The sequence below is a fragment of the Ruditapes philippinarum genome, unplaced genomic scaffold (assembly GCF_026571515.1).
Source record: "Ruditapes philippinarum isolate M1 unplaced genomic scaffold, ASM2657151v2 ctg2997_1_1_1_1, whole genome shotgun sequence".
NCBI lineage: Eukaryota > Metazoa > Mollusca > Bivalvia > Venerida > Veneridae > Ruditapes > Ruditapes philippinarum.
Window position 1 is genome coordinate 191905 of NW_026864709.1, and position 18970 is coordinate 210874.

At 31.6% G+C, this 18970-nt stretch overlaps 1 protein-coding gene and 1 long non-coding RNA gene across 2 annotated transcripts; one reads left to right on the forward strand and one right to left on the reverse strand.

Annotated features, from left to right (window-relative positions):
• Nucleotides 1-334: 334 nt before the first annotated feature.
• On the reverse strand, nt 335-7750 carry LOC132726574 (cell adhesion molecule 3-like). Its single transcript, XM_060711910.1, has 8 exons — nt 7685-7750; nt 7388-7502; nt 6990-7124; nt 6212-6343; nt 4440-4641; nt 3873-3895; nt 2466-2599; nt 335-2059 (listed from the first exon to the last, which is right to left on the reverse strand). Exons 1-8 carry the CDS (start codon nt 7748-7750, stop codon nt 1952-1954), a joined length of 915 nt encoding a protein of 304 aa, XP_060567893.1. The 3' UTR covers nt 335-1951.
• An 854-nt stretch (nt 7751-8604) lies between these two features.
• Nucleotides 8605-10274, forward strand: LOC132726580 (uncharacterized). The gene is made up of 3 exons (XR_009625217.1): nt 8605-8698; nt 9322-9437; nt 10186-10274. It is a non-coding gene; the product is annotated as an uncharacterized LOC132726580 (long non-coding RNA).
• The last annotated feature ends 8696 nt before the right edge of the window (nt 10275-18970 follow it).

The following is an 18970-nucleotide window of genomic DNA, read 5'->3' on the forward strand; positions in this document are numbered from 1 at the left end:
TCTCTGTTAATTTTACAGGAAGTAAAAAATTGAAAAGGCCGGAAAAATAAGTCACACTGTTAAGTAAAATATCGCGTTTTATTATCCATTAGAATTAAATCAAGTTAAATATGTCAGCTATATGTACACGGGAGTGGCGGCGTGGCCGAGACGTTAACGCGTCGGACTAGTAATATTAAGACTGCTGACCGCGTTGGTTTAAACCATGTAAGGGGCAAGCCGTTTTTTTCCTTGAGCAATATACTTTTCATTCATTGGTTAGTACTGGCTTGTTCCAGGTATGGATTCGATAGTGTTTAAAACATATAGCTTTTAACAGAATCGAACTAAATAAATTAGGATAGTTTATTGTATAATGGTATATAAACATAATAAATAATGACACATATCTAGCGATCAAAATGTATACAAAATCTTAGTGTTGTGGACCTTTAAATCACATTTGAATCCGCGTTTGAATCCAAGCCAATACTTTGAAATAACGCATGTGTGTAACTCTCAAGTAAACATTCTGGAGATCAGTGGGTCTACTAATATGCCCTCTTGTGCAAAGAAGAAACACCTAAAATATTTACTCCAGTAGTATACTGGAAAGTCACCATAAGTCCCATGCCGGTTGTGACTTAAAACAGAACAAATGTTATTAAATCAAGCATGAAAGACAGACAACAGTTGTTAATCAATCACTAAGTTAAACATTTTTACATTGAACTTTACACAAAATCAGCAATTAAACTATAATGATATTATGACCTTTCATACAAAAGAAAATCATATTGTTAAACAAATAACACCCCCAATTTATAACAAAAATATACTCTAGATGTGTTTAATTTTGCATTTCTTAATTTAATAAAAGAAACCTTATTCTCTCTAAATTATTTATTTACTTCAATATCTATTACGGGGGAAAATGACAGGTAAATAACTGATCCATACATATATGTGAAGTTCCGTCTATAAAATCAGATTGGTAATGAAATCATGAAATAATTACTTTGAAAATGCTACTAAATATTATTTACCTAAATATATTACAGGGATTTAATTCAATATTACTTGTTGTATGGAGAGATAACTTCCGACACATAAATATACCCGACAATGTGTTCTTTTTTTTACTTTTTCTTTTGCTATCAATCACATGGACACCTAGTAATATTTGAGAGGGGGAGGTGGAAAACTTTGATATTCTTTGGAAATTTGGTAATATATTTTAATGTCTTTTGTTGATCTCTATTATTTGCCTCAAAGCATTCTTTTTATTCCACTGAAGAAGGTAGTTAGAATTGTCTTGATCACTGGCCACTGACTTGCGAAAGTTTTTTTTACAAAAAAAACAATAAAACAACATCAATCACAAAAAGGAATAATAAATAATATGAAAAGTGAAGTACATGAATCAAAATCTTAAAAAAGTACCAGAGTCCATTTTCGTAAATAATTTTGTCGTGTGTCGTTATATCGGTGAACCAAACTTTTTTAAGGTTGGTCAAAATCTTAAAATAAACACAAAAATGATTTAGATATTACATAACATAAATAATTCAGTGTCGGAATATTCTCTCAAACAAGATCAAATTTTGATATACGTATTGAAATCAAATATTTACAAAGCAAACAAACTGTTACCCTAATGCACTTGGTTAAAACATACCTGCTCTATCGTATCACAAATCGTGTTTTTTTAATCAGTAAAATGGTATATGAAGCCATTCATAAAAATATAAATATTTTTAGAGATTAATATTTATCAAATGGAGTCAAATGGAGACATTTTAATCATTTTCATCATTTGCATAAATGTTCATGGCACGATATTCTTTTGTGACGGAATTGGGCTTTCGTTGTTAATGTTGGTTTTACAATAATATTGGCCGCTTTTTAATTGACATGCTTTTTGTGTCTCAATAGCTGTCTTCTATCGCTGCTAGACCGGTTTTACTAAAATCTATTGAGACATACTTTGCCGCATGGTAACAAGAGGTCTCCTAGCTGCCAGGTCAGGATATTCGGCTAGATCTAGGTCAGCATTCACTAGATTGTCTTCCCATTCGTTCTGTAAAATTTTAATGTAATCATACACACATACCCTTGATTTTGCTTCGTTCTTTCCAAATAACAAGAGATTTGCATGCGTAAATTTGCATGAACCTAAATATATAACAATAAACAATATACAAAACTTTATTCATTTAAAAAGTAAAAATTAAGTTAAAAATTTAACAAGGGAAATATTACAGGGTTAAAGAAAATTGCAGGCTTACTCGAGTTTGTTAATAAAGAATGAAACAATTCTAAAGTCCACCATCACAGACTGAAATTGTGACCTATTGTGCAAAAAATACCGTATAAAATGTTTTAACTGTGCTTTGTATAATAAGAGAGAAACATTCTATGCCTTATATTAAGTTCAATACATCAAATATCAGTAAATAAATATAACAAAGTTTTTCAATGATTACATTTTTGTTAGTTGCATCATTTCCAGTCGCATTATTAGCATGGAATTTCCCTCTGTCTTTCTTTGGAATGACGCATGCGTATACTGGCGGTTCTGCTGCGTTTCCAGACTCTGACAAGCTGTTGTTTATGGGCACTTAAAAGTAAAAAAATGACATGACAAAACGGAGTTTCTTTTAATATCGTTTTTATATTTCTTGACGCCAATTTTAACATGTTGGTCATATAACTGGAAAAAGTGATCGCTCGGAAGCATTTAAACAACAAAATTGCATGAAAATTTCAGACTTTGGTTGATTGAGTTTGTACATGAAGGATATTGAAAGAAGCACAACATCTTTCATGTTCCCTAGCACCGGCTTGAGCGGTACTCAATTTTCACCACTTAAAAGTGCCAGAATCAATGATTAAGAAGAACAAGTAAAATATAACAAATAAAAGTTAAGTACGAGACATATCACTCGAAATTCAAATAAATATAGTTTAAACTGATATACTTGTAACAGAATGTTTCGTGTTTGTTTATAGCGACACCGTACTAAATGTGCATGTATTCCACAAAACGTTGAGCTTTTTAATAACAAACCTGATTTTTAAGTATGTTGACAAGGAGAAGTCTTAATTGTGGTCTTATAAGCCTATTCTGACATAGTTCTTGACTTAAATTGGTTACAAAACTTAACAAAACTCATTCTCAACATTGAAAAAATATCAATTTTATAGAGAACCATTTAAGATAAAGTAATGAAAAGAAAAGTGTTGAATGATCATTTGATAGCATCTGTTTTTGTATCATAGTTTGGATACTTTTCTGTTGAAAATGTGTCAAGAGTTAAATCGTTTACAAGTACATGCACAGTGCGTTAACTGGAGTACAGGTATTAGTTACCTGCCCTCAAGACCATGCGCAAAGATTGGCTCAATATTTCTGGGGTTTACTCAATGTGACGACAGAGGAAGGGATTAAGATAGAAATATCATATTCAGATGCTCGTTCATTTGTTCCTTATTTCAGGGGTTTCATATTGTGATAGCAGGAAATGTGTATTATACTGACATATGGTGCTAAAGAGGAAGAGGCTATGCCCCCTTGTACAAATCACATAGCCTCGTATTTCGATGCTATTTATATTACTTGCATCAAAGTTCAACCCAATATTAATTTGTTTGTTGCCAAAACAAAAATGAAAACATTGTAACTGTTATAGCCGACCTACTATATGTTTTGCACAAACGGGACAGACAATCTATGAAAATCTTAGGGATATTGGCATAACAAAGATTATATGATATGCGGTATTTACATCATGCAGAGGAATGAGTTAAGGATTAAAAGTTTAGTTATCATTTAAATTCCTCTTTGCACATATTAAACACCTGCAAACGCAAAAATGTTCAAGTTCGCTTACCGTTTCCAGAAGGATGTAATACTCTGAAAATATAGCATGGTAAGGACATATTATTTGCATATAACTTCCGTGGTAGGAAAACAAAGAACACATCCCGTATACACTGCATTGTTAAAAAATGCCAAGGTTTCTCACTCAAATTCATTAAATCAGTTGCGTATCCGAATTCAGTTGGCTTAAAGAACGTTGGTAGTTATACGCAGGTGACTTATCATGCCCTCATTGATGCACGGAGAGTTTCCTGAGGCCCCACACCAGTAAAGCTAGAAAGTCGCATTAGGCCCTTCGTTGTGTTGGCGTGGCGTCAAAGCCGACCAAAAATGCTCATTAAGACTTAAGCCTAAGCGACTTCATAAAACATAGAAATAAATTGATAAATAATTCTATTTATGTCCTTCTCATTATTTGCTCTTATCTGCTATTGACTTATCATGATATTCTCCACTTACATAATTGCACACAAGGGATAAAGTAGACAAATAAGGACTCCTATGTGCATGTTAAGACAAAGTGATACAATGGACAATGCTGAATCGAGATCTATGTACATGTATACGTTATACATACGCTTTCCTTTCTTCAGCTTCAATTTCAGGAATGTTCGTCCTGTCTAATGGTGCATTCTGTCGTCTCCAACGGATGACTACAGCCACAATAACCGCAAACAGAAAAACAAAACTTATACAACCTATAATCGGTACCACGATACAGGCAATGTTTGACTCGGCCGATGGGTTTATTGCCTCGGATATTACAATTTCTGATGGATCTGAGGGAGAAAAGGAAAACAATTAAACGTTATTGAAAATGATCATAATACAATTCCTCATTAAGAGTTTTTCTTTTGTGTGTATAATTCATATATATATGTTCATCAGAACATAATTTTCTTTCCAAATCTATGAAGAAATATGACGTTTCAGAGCAATCTTAGTTCTGTTTTGAAGAAAAAATGGAAAAAGATAATCGTGTATATCTAATGCGAAAAACTATCGGTCAGCCATACATATGTTTTTCAGAAACTAACATATTCAAATATGCTCAAAGAAATCTTGCTTGCCAATAACAAATGTACTGTCCAGATACAAGAATATTCAAAAGCAATTGATGAGAACTAAATCACATTCTTTGCCTGATAATAAGAAACAAATATTTGAAATGATGGGTAACTAATTCATCGTTTCCTTCTCTACATGTACATTGAATTTTGAAAAACAAATGAAATATTGCTTGTCTCTAATTTGTTTCTTGATTTTTTTTGACGAATTATTCCGCAGATGTAAACATTTTCCGAGGATGATTTGATAGTGTTGTTTTTATTGAACACTTATAAACTTGCACTTTTGAGATAAAGTAACAATGACCACACAATTGCGTCATTTTTAACACTAAATTGCACTTGATAATGCTACATGGTTTGAACGATCCAAGGAAACATTAATTCATCTTCTTAGTTGATAGATATGGAATATTGCGTGAGTTTAATATTCTGGTAACTTCACTGGGCGAGTTTGGATTACTACAGATGTAGATATGAAATGATTTTCATGTCAATAATTTGTTTATGGCCAAAATATAAGAGAATATAATTATATATTTGATATAACTTATTTCAGAAATTGAACACCTCTCAACTAAGTATACAAGGATTCTGAAACTTAATAACCTAGTTTCTTTTATTAATATTGATGAGTAATAATAAGAACGTATGTTTACCTGAAACCAATGTATTGTGATAATGTTTTGCAAAAAATATGGCAGGATTATTTCTTGAATGACTTATAATATTATCACATTAAGATAGACTAACAAACCTAAAATTTGAAGACCAGTCAGTCAGTTTCAAGAAAGTTTCATATTTCTGTATCAGGAAAAATAAATGGCTGTTGCATAAAATGTTTCAAAAACAACAAGGAAAACTATGCTGTTTAACCTAGTATGATTTGATGTCTTAACAGTGTTGTGATTTTTTGGTTAATAGATTCAATACAAACAGAAATGTGTGTCATAACGCAAGGGTTAAGAGACACTAGAGAAATCGTTTGGAATAAATTTAAACCATTTGTTTGTTTTAAATGTTCTTATTCGTAATGTGTCTAGATATGGTAACACTATGTTCTTAACTACACATGTCCAGGTGATTAAACTAATTTTCAAAATATTATAGCTTGTTAATAATTGTTGATTTATAGTATTGAACACCCGGAGAAACTCTTTAGGAATAGTATATTTTATACCAATAACAATGTATCAGAAAGCGCACCTCTTTAAGTTCATTTCATTTCTAGATCACTTTTACATCAACGATAACATCAAAGTATGTGGTGAACAAATAATACCTTTCACAATAAGCGTTATATTTTTTGTTACAATTCCACCAATTCCGTTATGTGCCTTGCAACTATACGTCTGGAAATGGTCAGTCGAAATGTTTTTTAAACGAAGCTCAATTCTGTTTGCTCCAATTTTTTCTAAAGAAGTGAATAAACTTTATTTGAAATGTTGATCGATCTATTGCGTTAATTATGTTTTTATCACATTATCACATTGGCACTGTGGGCAAATGATAAAAATCGTTAAATTCAAAGGATTTCTTTTGTACCGCTATGTATTAACATTCCATCTTTCGGACTTTGGATCATTTAATTTTGGAAGCTATACAACATAATTTTAGTGGTTCAAGTTGGGTGTCTGCTCTAAAATAATGCACAACGACGCACATGTGGTTTTCCCAGTAAAGCTGAACAATAGTAACATTATATGACATTTACGTACAGTACCAGCGTGATTTTTAATGCAACAAAACTAACATACAAGCATGATACTAACATATACGTAGAACCTTACATTATTTTCTTGACAATATAAAAGAGTCAGAAGTGACCTACATATAAAGGTGTTGAAATGACTTTCAAATATGATTTAAATAGGAAGTAAACTGACAGGTGTATGATATCAAACTAATTTTTTAATTAATCAAATTAATTGAAGTCAGGTTCTTAACATAGATCGGTCTTGTGTATATGGCAATTAACCTTGCTTAGAAAAGTAATATTAAACGGTTTAGAGGGATTTATGCTCTATAAACATTAGAACAATAAATTGTCTGCATTAAACCTTCAATAATGCCGGTCTGGTTGTGCCACGAGATATTTGAAAGGGGATTGCTGTCCACACTACAGACCAAATCAACATCTTTACCAAGGCAAACGGGTATTTGTTCTCTATCTGATAAAGTGACAACGGGATAATCTGAAAAAAAAAGAAAAATACCATACAAAACAACATGATAATTTGTTAAATTATTAGGTCAAAATACGCATTGGTTTCAAAGAAATACAATTTTATTGAGTCTTTCAACATAGAATTCAATGAAATTCCCGTTCGAATAGGTTATAGTATGACTTAAACATAAAATTCATACCGTTATTATTTGCAAACTAAGTTTATAATATATTTTAAGTTAAGAACATAGATACTCAAAAGCAAAAGGAGTAATAAAGCAAACAACATACAGGTTATATTAAGTTTGTACCCATAGCTTAAATCAAGATTAGGAAAATCATCAGTTTCCACTTCAAATATAATCTCCCTCAAATTATCATCTTTAGTGAAATTGAAGCTCCAGATCTGTAAAGATATATTAAAAATAGTAAAACTTAGGTTATATTTTGCAAGACAATCAATTTTAAAACAGATACTATGGCACAAAGCATACAATATCATTCTAACAAAATGAGAATTTGTTTTTCATTGCTGCACAATATAAACAATTAAAAAACAAAACAAAAAAACATGAGCAAGAAACTTACTCTGACGAGATCTGTCACAATAATTATATTTGTAAGCAGATTAGCATGATCCGAGTGCCTACGCATTTATTTTCAGAAACGATTTTTCTTAATTCTATTTAGTTTTCACTCAAACTGTTTTTTCTTATATTAATCCCGTATTCATAAAAGTCAAATTTATGTTAAACTTATCGCTCTTTGTTGCGACAGCCGATATAATGTTATATGCAGAGATAACAAACACCTTAAATTTACAAACCAACTTTTCATCATGCAATTTAAATCTAGAATTTATGTTTTCGGAGGCATCCGTTTCAAAGTATGCTCTCTTTTAAAGCAGCACGCATCCAGATTCCTGCTAATGTTCATGAAAATTTTGAAAATGTATTCAAAAGTAAAACATTGTTAAGCTGACAGAAAATGATATGCACATTTCAAACGGCACTTACAACCAATGTAAATTACAAAACAGGGGTCAAAATATGCAAAATTAACCCTTACTGCGTTAGTAACGCAGTAGAAATATGGTGAAACCTCAATACATTTTTCTCAAGTTTTATTTTCTTGAAATATTTTCATAAAACCTCAATACATTTTTCTCAAGTTTTATTTTCTTGAAATATTTTGGCTCATCTGGAGGCATGCAGCTTTAAAGTCAATATACGTTAAACGAACTCCACTTAAGTCACAAACCCTTAAATATAAAATTTGAATTTCTTACATAGAACAGCTCGGGCAAATACAACAACAACAACAAAACAACAAAACAACAACATCAAATGGAACATTAATCTCGAAGTCCCGTCATGTCTAAAAACCTCAGTGGAGTCCCTTTAATGCCGAAAATTATTTTTTTGTAAAGAAAGTACTCAGATTGCATCTTCAGGTCAATAATGTTTAGTATTTAAGTTTTAAAGAATGTTATATTTATATCTCTAGGCCCATGCAGCATGACAAGTCAGTGTAGGTTAAAGGGTGGCAATGTGGTATGTAACTGTACTGGGTCGGGATATACAGGATCAACATGCACCACTGGTAAGATACTACCTTCGAGCATGCCTATACACCTGTCTGTACGTTGGTTTGTCCGACTTTCTTGATTTTCATTTTGACTCTTATCATGTCATTTGCATTTTCAACAAACTACTAGTATACTGTGTGTTTAATTTTTGCTAATACAACATGTAGTATTAGATATGTTCATAACGTTTCAATCATCTAGTTTACACAACTTTAATTATTAACTCAATCCTAGCTCAATTGATGAATAATTTGCATACATAATGAATATACTACTTGCTTTTGAAATTTAAATTACTAACTCTTATCTTGCATAAGACTAAACGGATAAGCTTCTACATATCCTTACAGTGGTTCTAAACTGTTGGCTAATAAACTTCAAATTCTCCCCTATAATGCCAATGGGCGATTTCAAATAAATGGGTTTCCTAAGATAGTGCTAAAAGTGTTGCACATTCAAGTGCACGTCTGCATTGTGTTTCAGTGATACAATTACAAGTTATTGCAGATCTCATGTCCAGTTAGATTCACCACATGAAATAACATGCTAATATTATTCATTTCTGATAAAAATGAAATATTTCAAGTGTATTAGACACAATGAATATAATTTTGTCTGTGCTTTTTACATGTATCAGATATAGACGAATGTGCAACTGGCGCGGACAATTGTGATGATAACGCCCAATGTACAAACACAAATGCACGTGCGCCTGTAACGCAGGATACTCTGGTAATGGCGTTTCGTGCGTAGGTAAGTAAATATTAATGTTATAAACTCACAACGCGTTTCGGCCTTGACTAAATCACGCACCTTATCAGACTTAGATGAACCTCTTTTATTATGTCTCTCAAAATATAATGATTAGTATCAAAATAACTTACTTTGACAAGAAACATATTTTGGATAACCTGAAGTTCGTATTATTGTCAACTTAAATTGTAGATAGCAGGGTAAAAAGGTCAGGTATCTTAAAAAACTTAAACTTTTTGCTGTGGATCATATAAAAAATACTATGAGAAAGTTAATAACCTGTCGGCCGTGGTCACTATAGGCATTATTAACATAAAAATCTAGATTTTGTTACAAATAACTTGCAGATTGCTTACATTTTCTGTTTTCTATTGACATTTAAATTTACCTCCCCTTTTGATGGCTCAATAAATTCAAATATTACCAAAGATTGATAATATTGGTAATTCCAAATAAAAAGAAAAAAGTGGTATAAATGAAATTCGGCTGGTTAATGGGTTAAAGTGTTGCGCGTGTAGTAAAATATATCAATATATCAGGTATGGGCGCCTATTTTATTTCTGCATGTACTCAAATGTGCATGATTATTACTAATTATTGCAGAATTGATATCATGTTATTTTTACCATTTATGAATCTAAATGTCTGCTCTATATTATTTCTGACATACCACAGTTAAAAATGAATTAAGTAAAGTATATGAGACAATATGTACATGTATATATTACTGTCTTTTTACATATCTCAGATATCAACGAATGTACAACTAATACGGACAATTGTGATGAGAACGCCGAATGTACAAACACCGATGGAGGCTTCACGTGCGCCTGTAACGAAGGATACACTGGTGATGGGGTTTCCTGCGTAGGTCAGTAATTATTGATGTTTAAAACTCATGAAGCGTTTCGGTCTTGACTAAATCACGGACATAAAAGTTCATGACTGGATGTAGTATAAAACATAATGGACCTCTTTGATTATGTCTGTAAAAAACTTGGAATAATAAGTATAAATGACATACTGTAACAAAAAGTAGTTAATTATTGCCACGGGTATACAGCCAGCACCAGCAAGCCTTTATATCCTTACAGTATGGCCGAGCTTAAAACCGTTTGTTGCTCATTATTTACGTACTTGTAAAAATGTTTTTAGACAAAGAAACATCCTCCTCCTCCCCCAATTCAAAGCAGGACAAAGTTATTACGCTAAATAATTCAGTATGTAAAACATTGTCGTGATTTTATCCCTTAGTTTGTCAAAAATGATTGAGACCAATAAATATATTGGATAACCTGAAGTTCGTATTATTGTCAACTTAAATTGTTAATAACAGAGTAAAAGGTCAGGTATCTTTTCAAAACATATACTTAATTTCTGTGCATCATATAGAAAATACGATGAGAAAGTTAATAACCTAATAAGTTAATAATCAGCTGTCTACATGTCACTATATGCATTATTAACGCAAATCTAGGTTTTGTTACAAATAACTTGTGCATTGCTTACATTTCCTATTTTCTATTGAAATTTGAATTAACCTCCCCTTTGATAGCTCAAAAAATTCAAATATTTCAAAATATTGATCATATTGGTAATTCCAAATAATGAAAAGGTGGCATCAATGAAATTCAGCTGGTTAAGGACTAAAAATGTTTCACGTGTAGCAACATATATCAATATATCAGGTATGGGCGCCTATTTTATTTCTGCATGAACTCAAATGTACATGATTATTACAAATTATTGCAGAATTGATGTCTTGTTATTTTTACCATATATGAACTTAAATGTTTACTCTATATTATTTCTGACATAGCACAAATAAAAATGAATTAAGTCAAGTATATGAGACAATATGTACATGTATATATTACTGTCTTTCGTTTTTACGTATCTCAGATATCAACGAATGTACAACTAATACGGACAATTGTGATGAGAACGCCGAATGTACAAACACCGTAGGAAGCTTAACGTGCGCCTGTAACGAAGGATACACTGGTGATGGCGTTTCGTGCGTAGATCAGTAATTATTGATGTTTAAAACTCATGAAGCGTTTCGGTCTTGACTAAATCACGGACATAAAAGTTCATGACTGGATGTAGTATAAAACATAATGGACCTCTTTGATTATGTCTGTAAAAAAAACTTGGAATAATAAGTATAAATGACCTACTGTAACAAAATGTAGTTAATTATTGCCACGAGTATACAGCCAGCAGCAAATAGTGAGAAATAAGAAAGCCTTTATATCCGTACATTATTGTCATTATTCATACTGTTCGTATGCATTTTTTTTTGTATTTCATATTGAACCTCTTAAGGTATTTAATGAAAGTCTCCAGTCGAAATGAGTGCAAATGCATTACTCTTATTTGGTATGTTATAATGGTCGTCATTTTACCCTTAAGTATCATATTGAAAATTGACTTGTGACAATACATTCTTTTTAAAAATGTAATCTTATGGATGCATACAAATTCTTGTTATATTGACAGCTTAACTTGTAGAAAGCAGAGAAAAAATAGTTTAAGTCTCTTTTAAGAAAAAAAATTTTTGTGTTGATTATATGGAAATTTTATGTTTTACATTTGCAGACATCAACGAATGCGATGTCTCACCCTCACCATGTGACACTAATGCTTCATGCCAGAATAGCGATGGAAGCCTCTCTTGTACATGTAACACTGAATATTCTGGGGATGGATCACCCGGAAACTGCCAAAGTAAGAAATAGTATATTACCTTTTTTTGTCATAACTGTGTTTCCTAACATAAAATCTAAAGAGTTTTGGAATGAAACCTTAGATGAGGCGTATGCTTTATGCTATCCGTTCAAAGTTAAAATGCGATTGCTAACAAGTTTTGCTGTCACCACATTAAGTTTAAATAACAGTTTTTTCCATACTCTTCTACAATATTTTCAAGACTAAATGTATAACTGGTAATGGACAATGCAACATCTACATACTCATGTCTAATGTGACAAGGATATTTAATTATACACCACGTTTTAACCAATTCTGTCATATCATCTTATGTTTTACTAATTACGTCAGAATAGCTTTACATTACTTAAAACATGATGTGCGATCCCGCCCAAATTAGTATTCGTTTTAAATGCTTCTTGTTATCGTATTCTTACAACATGCAAATGAAGGTCTACATAACTTACAGTATGGAAGTTAAAAGTAATTTTTTCTCAACAGATATCAACGAATGCCAAACACTTCCCCAACCCTGTCCAACTGGGTTCGACTGTAATGACGAAACACCCGGGTTTTGCTGAATTCCTTCTCAACATCCTGTAACAGTAATAGTACAACGCTCCGGACAGACGATACAAGCCGAAATATTGCCTGATAAAATATATGATGATGGACATGAACCCTGTTTTATTCTCTTTTTTCTTACATATACATATATGACTACATTCAAATGCGCTTGCTTAACATCGATTTAAATTGTAATGTTGAATTAATGTTATATGTATGATGATGATCTTTCGTTCTATCTTTCATTTCTCTTTTCTATCAATTCTGATTTGGCATCCATAAATAAATTCAAATCAATGCAAATGAGTTAATTGTATTTTATATAGGTTTAAAAATGTTATATTATGGACTCCTACAAGTTATTGTTATTGTAGAATAACACCAACGCAAGCACGCACGCACGCATACACATACACATGTCTTAAAAAAACATCGGCAAAAATTCGGTACTAGTTTACCACTGTTAGATTAATCAAACTACGAAATCAATAACTTTTTTGAATTTATGCTTGTGAGTAGATTGATTCGTGGGGAAAATTATTTGATATTAAAGTTCCTATTGAGGAAGTTTCATTTTAACTTGTATTTAAGCATAAAATAAAACTTTTTTGTTTGGCTTTGTTTTGTATAAAAAGTTATTTTATTTTATCTTGCAAAAAACCAAACAAATGTCCTCTATATATATCAAACATAAAAACGTCAATGTTATAGGTTTGCTAAAAGAAATATTTGGCAACTTAATAACAAATTGTACTTAAACTGATCTGCCACTGATTAAGTCAGATTAAAATTTTAGAAAAAAAAAACAAAAGCAAAAACAAAAAACAACGTAGTCAACAGCAGCAATCTAATTATTGATCGCATCCTGGGATTTGAATAAGTCGCATATTAGAAAAGGGCCAGGTAAACTAATTTTGAAGTTGTTGCAATTCTCTTAACGGATACAATCTGGAAAAGGATTACAATTTAAGGCGACAACAGACACTTTCCGTGGTACTCGCATAAATGTCATTTAAACCAACTTATTTTAGTAATAATTGTTATTTATTTAATCTTTGTGCATTAAATGTCGTTGATCATCATAAAAAATAACATATTTGAAAAAAATGTCTTTGTAAATGATTGATTTTGAATAATAATCCTAAAATTTTAAATCGTCATATCAAAGTCATTTTTTACTTTTTTGTCATCAAACTTTTGGAATATAAACATACTTATAATATCTGGGGAACCGTGTCTCAATTTTTTTCTATCTTTTCTCAAAAAAATATTACGTAACGTCAAACATTTTATGCGACTTTTTTCACCATACATATTACGTAATTAAAGATACTTAAGTCGCTGATTGAGCAAACAAAAATCCCTGACACGGTTCCCTCCGTAATTGAATTTCCTTTCATGTGCTTTAAACCGCATGTTAATTGCTTGATTATTAAAAAAGTTATGCCGATTCAAAGTAAGTCCGACCCGCATCAAACGAAGTGTCATAAATCGGCTGTTGTCTCTCGGACCCCTACGTTTCACGCTTATTAACTGCATAACACACATATATCGCACAAGAGAGGGTCACAAGTTGCGGTTACATATTCTAACAACATTTTATGACCCAGTGACATCTGACCAATTAAAAAGCTGCTGATTAATATCAATTTATAGCAGAAATTTCTTCAAATCTTAAGGTGATTTACTGATGTCACGTGACTATCGGTAAAATTTGAGGCACTCGGTGGGGGGAAATGGAACGCATTTGCGCACCGCTAGCGGGGTATTTAATTGTTTCACTTTTGAAGTTTATTATTATCATCAGCATTCTTATTATATAATACCAGTGTCACTCTGCCAGTGTATTCGTGTATGAAATTCTGTTAAAATATAAATTAAAATAACAAAAAAATTGAGGTTCTGACAGTCGTTTAAAGTCCATGAAAGATGAACAAATAAGAACGGGATATTATATTTTTTCCACCAAATTGATCTGAATTTCTTGACTTCTATTCTCATGAATATCATCTATGCATGGCATAGAGATCCAGTTTCATACTTTGTCCCAGGTTTATTAGTACTGTCACGGATTTATATATGTAATATAAATCCATGGTACTGTGTTCGATTTACTGGCGAACAATTTATTCAAAGCATTCACTGATAATATATTATAATATCTTTTTTTTATTGGTTCATAGAGAAACAATCGTAAAAATGGTTTACAAATTTGTCAGGGACACCTACCACATGTCATATAGGCGTTCACATAAAAAATGTTGTCTGTTTTTTGTTGTTGTTTTACTTGACATTATAAGAAAACGAGGTTGAATGTAAAGCAAGCCTTTGAATCCGTACAAAAAGTCCATAAACTCAATGTAATATCTATCAGATTGACGGGACAAACAAATTATTATTTCACACATTATGGATATTTTAGCAACTACATTTTTTAATCAACCCCGTGGTCGTGCGATTTGCCGCTATGCTTAATTACTTATGTTACATACATTATGTTGCGTACATTTGTCGACAATTTCTTAATTTATAAAAAAAAGCTTTTAAATAAAAGGTAGACAGGTAGACGATATTATGTTGAGATATTCATAAAAGATGTGCAGTATTTGTACGATACATGTATTACGGGTAGTATGGAGCGGTAATTCACGGATTTCCCTCATTGATGCCTCAACAGGGGGCGGAGCGTAATCGATAATTGACAGGTTACGCGAATAGCAGATAAAAATGGGACAGGTACCGTTTTAAAACGTTTAAAAACACTTTTTTTGGACTAACTGCTTCTAAAATTAAATCACGAATGTGTTCAGAAAAGGTTGATAAATCTACTAAGCAAAAAATCTCATTTTAGGTATTTTCAGTGATAATTGACTCCGTTGTCACCTTAAACATAAATTGTGGTTTTTATTAACATGATTTGTGTTCTTTTGAAGTAAATGAGCTGTTTTGACATTCAATTCAAAGTTTTATTTTAATTACAAGTTTATTCGAGGAGACTTTTAACTTAATATAACAAGTATTATCATTAAGGTTCAAAACTTTTGCTCTTTATAACATGTATAAAATGATAAACATCCTTATATACTGTGCGTTTAGGATAATTATTTAGTGACGCGTTGGTCAAGTCCATTATAACGGTGTAAAACAGTTATCAGATTGTGTTTAATATCTAAATTCAAGCAGGCTTGCCATATAAATTTAAATATCGACAAATTTACCAACTATCGGCGTAATACAGTAGGTAAAGTTGTCTGGTAAATAGTTACATATCAATGCAAGATTCGGTCCCAAAAAAATCTGTATAATTATCAATCGAGTAAGAATATGTTTTATTTTCTTGTAAAGATTATTAGCGCTGTGTTATTTCCCCTTAACTTCTCATTTCACTTTTGTTTTTAAATGTTGCTATATTTAGCAAGTTGATGCAACCTGATACGAAATGCATACATGTACATAAATTATTTTAACTATAATTAAATTGGCACAAAAAATGCAACGTCACCCTCACAGTAACAGAAGGTTTTGTTACTTTACAAATTTCGGGAAAAAACGAGTTTAATACAATAACGCCGAAAGACAATTGGTTTTGTTTGACTCTTAATATGTTCTTTATTCATTATATATTTCACAATTGTATATGGCAATATTGATGACCGACATTAACAACATACCAGTTCATTGGCAATAAAAAATAATAAAATACATTTTGTATTAACATTTTTTTTCATTATTCTTTTCATTATTTCTGTAGTATTGAATCGTTTCCATATTTGAGTTTGAATTTGTCATCATAAGAATTTATAAATGCATGACCGTAAATCGAAAGATGCCATATTGTTATCATTTACAGAAACATTGGAAACTCAAAATTGATTGTTTTCTTAACTTCGTTAAGCCATTTTGCATACATTTAAACATAATTATCAATCTGACATTCATAGTTTTAAAATATCATGTTGGAACTCGGAAATGATATATATTTTTTGTCATTACTTAATTAGGATTGATGCAAAGATTCACAAGAAGGGTGTTCAACTTACAACGATTGTCCGCATGCTTCAATTGTTCTTTGGGTGGTCCTTTTTAGTGTCGTAATGCACTTTCAAGAAAAAAACATATTTGTTGCATCGACGCTGTAAGTAAAAATGATAAAACAAAAGTTCTTACAGGATATTTCATTTCTGATCCAGAAATTGAACACAAACGTCATATTAACTTATCAGGTTGTATGTTTTGAATATTCGAAAAAGTTATAACATTAAAGTATAATGAGGCGATTACACTTTTCACACTTACTTTCACTCCTCAGTCAATTCAATCATAAAAGCATCTTGGTTGGGTTTTCAACACACATATTTGATTATCTCTATTTCTGTCCGATTCTTAACTTTTCACTTAAATATCAATGAAAAAATAATGTTCTTAATTTTAAAACGCTCGAATATCGATGTATATGGGTCTACTATGGAACAGAATTAATGCATTTATTCTATTTTGCTTGGCAACATTGGAACTTGCATTATGCTTGATTCCATATTGCTTGATGACATTGCAACTTGCATTATGCTTGATTCCATATTGCTTGATGACATTGCAACTTGCATTATGCTTGATTCCATCTTGCTTAATGATATTTAAACTTTGCATTAAGCTGCATTCTATTTTTCATTATTTCATTCAAACTTTCGCAGTTACTAATTCTTTCATTGAGTGATAACTATTAAACTTGCACAAGCCGTTTATCGTACTGTTTTGGAATATTAAAATGTTAACGTCATATACCTTTATGTATAAGCTACCTTTCTTCATGCTCTATACAAACTATATACGGTTTAGATCTTTTTTGTATTACTCTTATGCGCCTGTCTAAGTGCTGCAAAGGTCTTTATCTAATGACTTGAATATTAAAAGGCAAATTTAATTGGCCTATTAACTTTACAAATGTTTCAGAGTCACTTATAGTGGCAAGTAGGTGTTTTACGCAGTACAATATATAATGAGGAAAGAAGGAAGTTGTTTATTATTGTTACATGTGCATAGCTAATAACAAATAATGAGCATATGTGTGTATGATTATAGTATACGGCCCAATGGGCCTATAAGTCACCAATTTACTGTGTCACAGAACCCCTCACACACCAACTCATTCATATACATGTGTGTTTAAAGATAAACTATGCGCATCTTTCAGTAATATATTTTTATTACAGAAATTTATTGAAATCTATTTATTTCTTACTGAATATATATTATTTAAATAGAAACAAATACACACAATGTATGGGAATCTGTGTTCCTTATTGCGGGTCAAGTAAAATTGTGTCTTTCTTAAAATATCAAGTTTGAGCATAAAATATCTTTAAATTCAATTTCAGTATTGCACATACGACTATGGCACACGCTCAAAAAGTTGTAAAAACATTGCATAAGAGGTGTTTTGCCACTTGTAGGATGGGTTATAAGAGACATCTATTAAATTTTGGTCACATGCTGGCCGAATCTTCAAAAAACGCACTTTTCGCCTGTCGCGTTTTCTACTGATTTTCTCAAAATCTTCCACTTACATGTCAGCCCCCAACTAACACTGTCGGTATACGCCCCTTTATTAAGGGGACGTAACATTATTTACTCCACGCGCCAAAATAGCGGGACCATCCGGAAAATAACGGGATGTACCGACAAAGCGACACCTGCTGTCATAATATGAAAACAAAATATTGCCACTCACATTATGTTTATCGCAAACTGCATAGTTATGCTTACCGCCAACTGCATGGTGCGTACTGTAATATTTGTCTATAATTTTGCTATTGTTGTCATCTTCGATGTCGATGCGCATTGATCATGTATTTCATTATATTTGTTATCAGTGAATATATTGAAGCAAATGAATGCTAAGACACGTCAAATTCGCCAAGTATTGATCAAAATCAATTATTTATTGTGAAATAGTGTCGACAATGTAAGTTGCAGATTTATAGCAACATTAAAGGTACTTACAGGAACTTACCATATTCCATTTAGTTATATCAAGAACAAACAAAGAATGTTATCTTAAACACAGAACAAAATACGCTGTCCTTAAAAAAGATGCAATTAAGCACATTTCATATTAAAATACGTGAGATTGATGGTTCAGAAAGGAACACATGAAGTTGCAATTACATGATAGTGCATTCAGTAATCATAATGCATGACTGTATTCAGCAAAACGTAGGTTTTTATTGTCATAACGAGGTATAGAAAGAAGCATA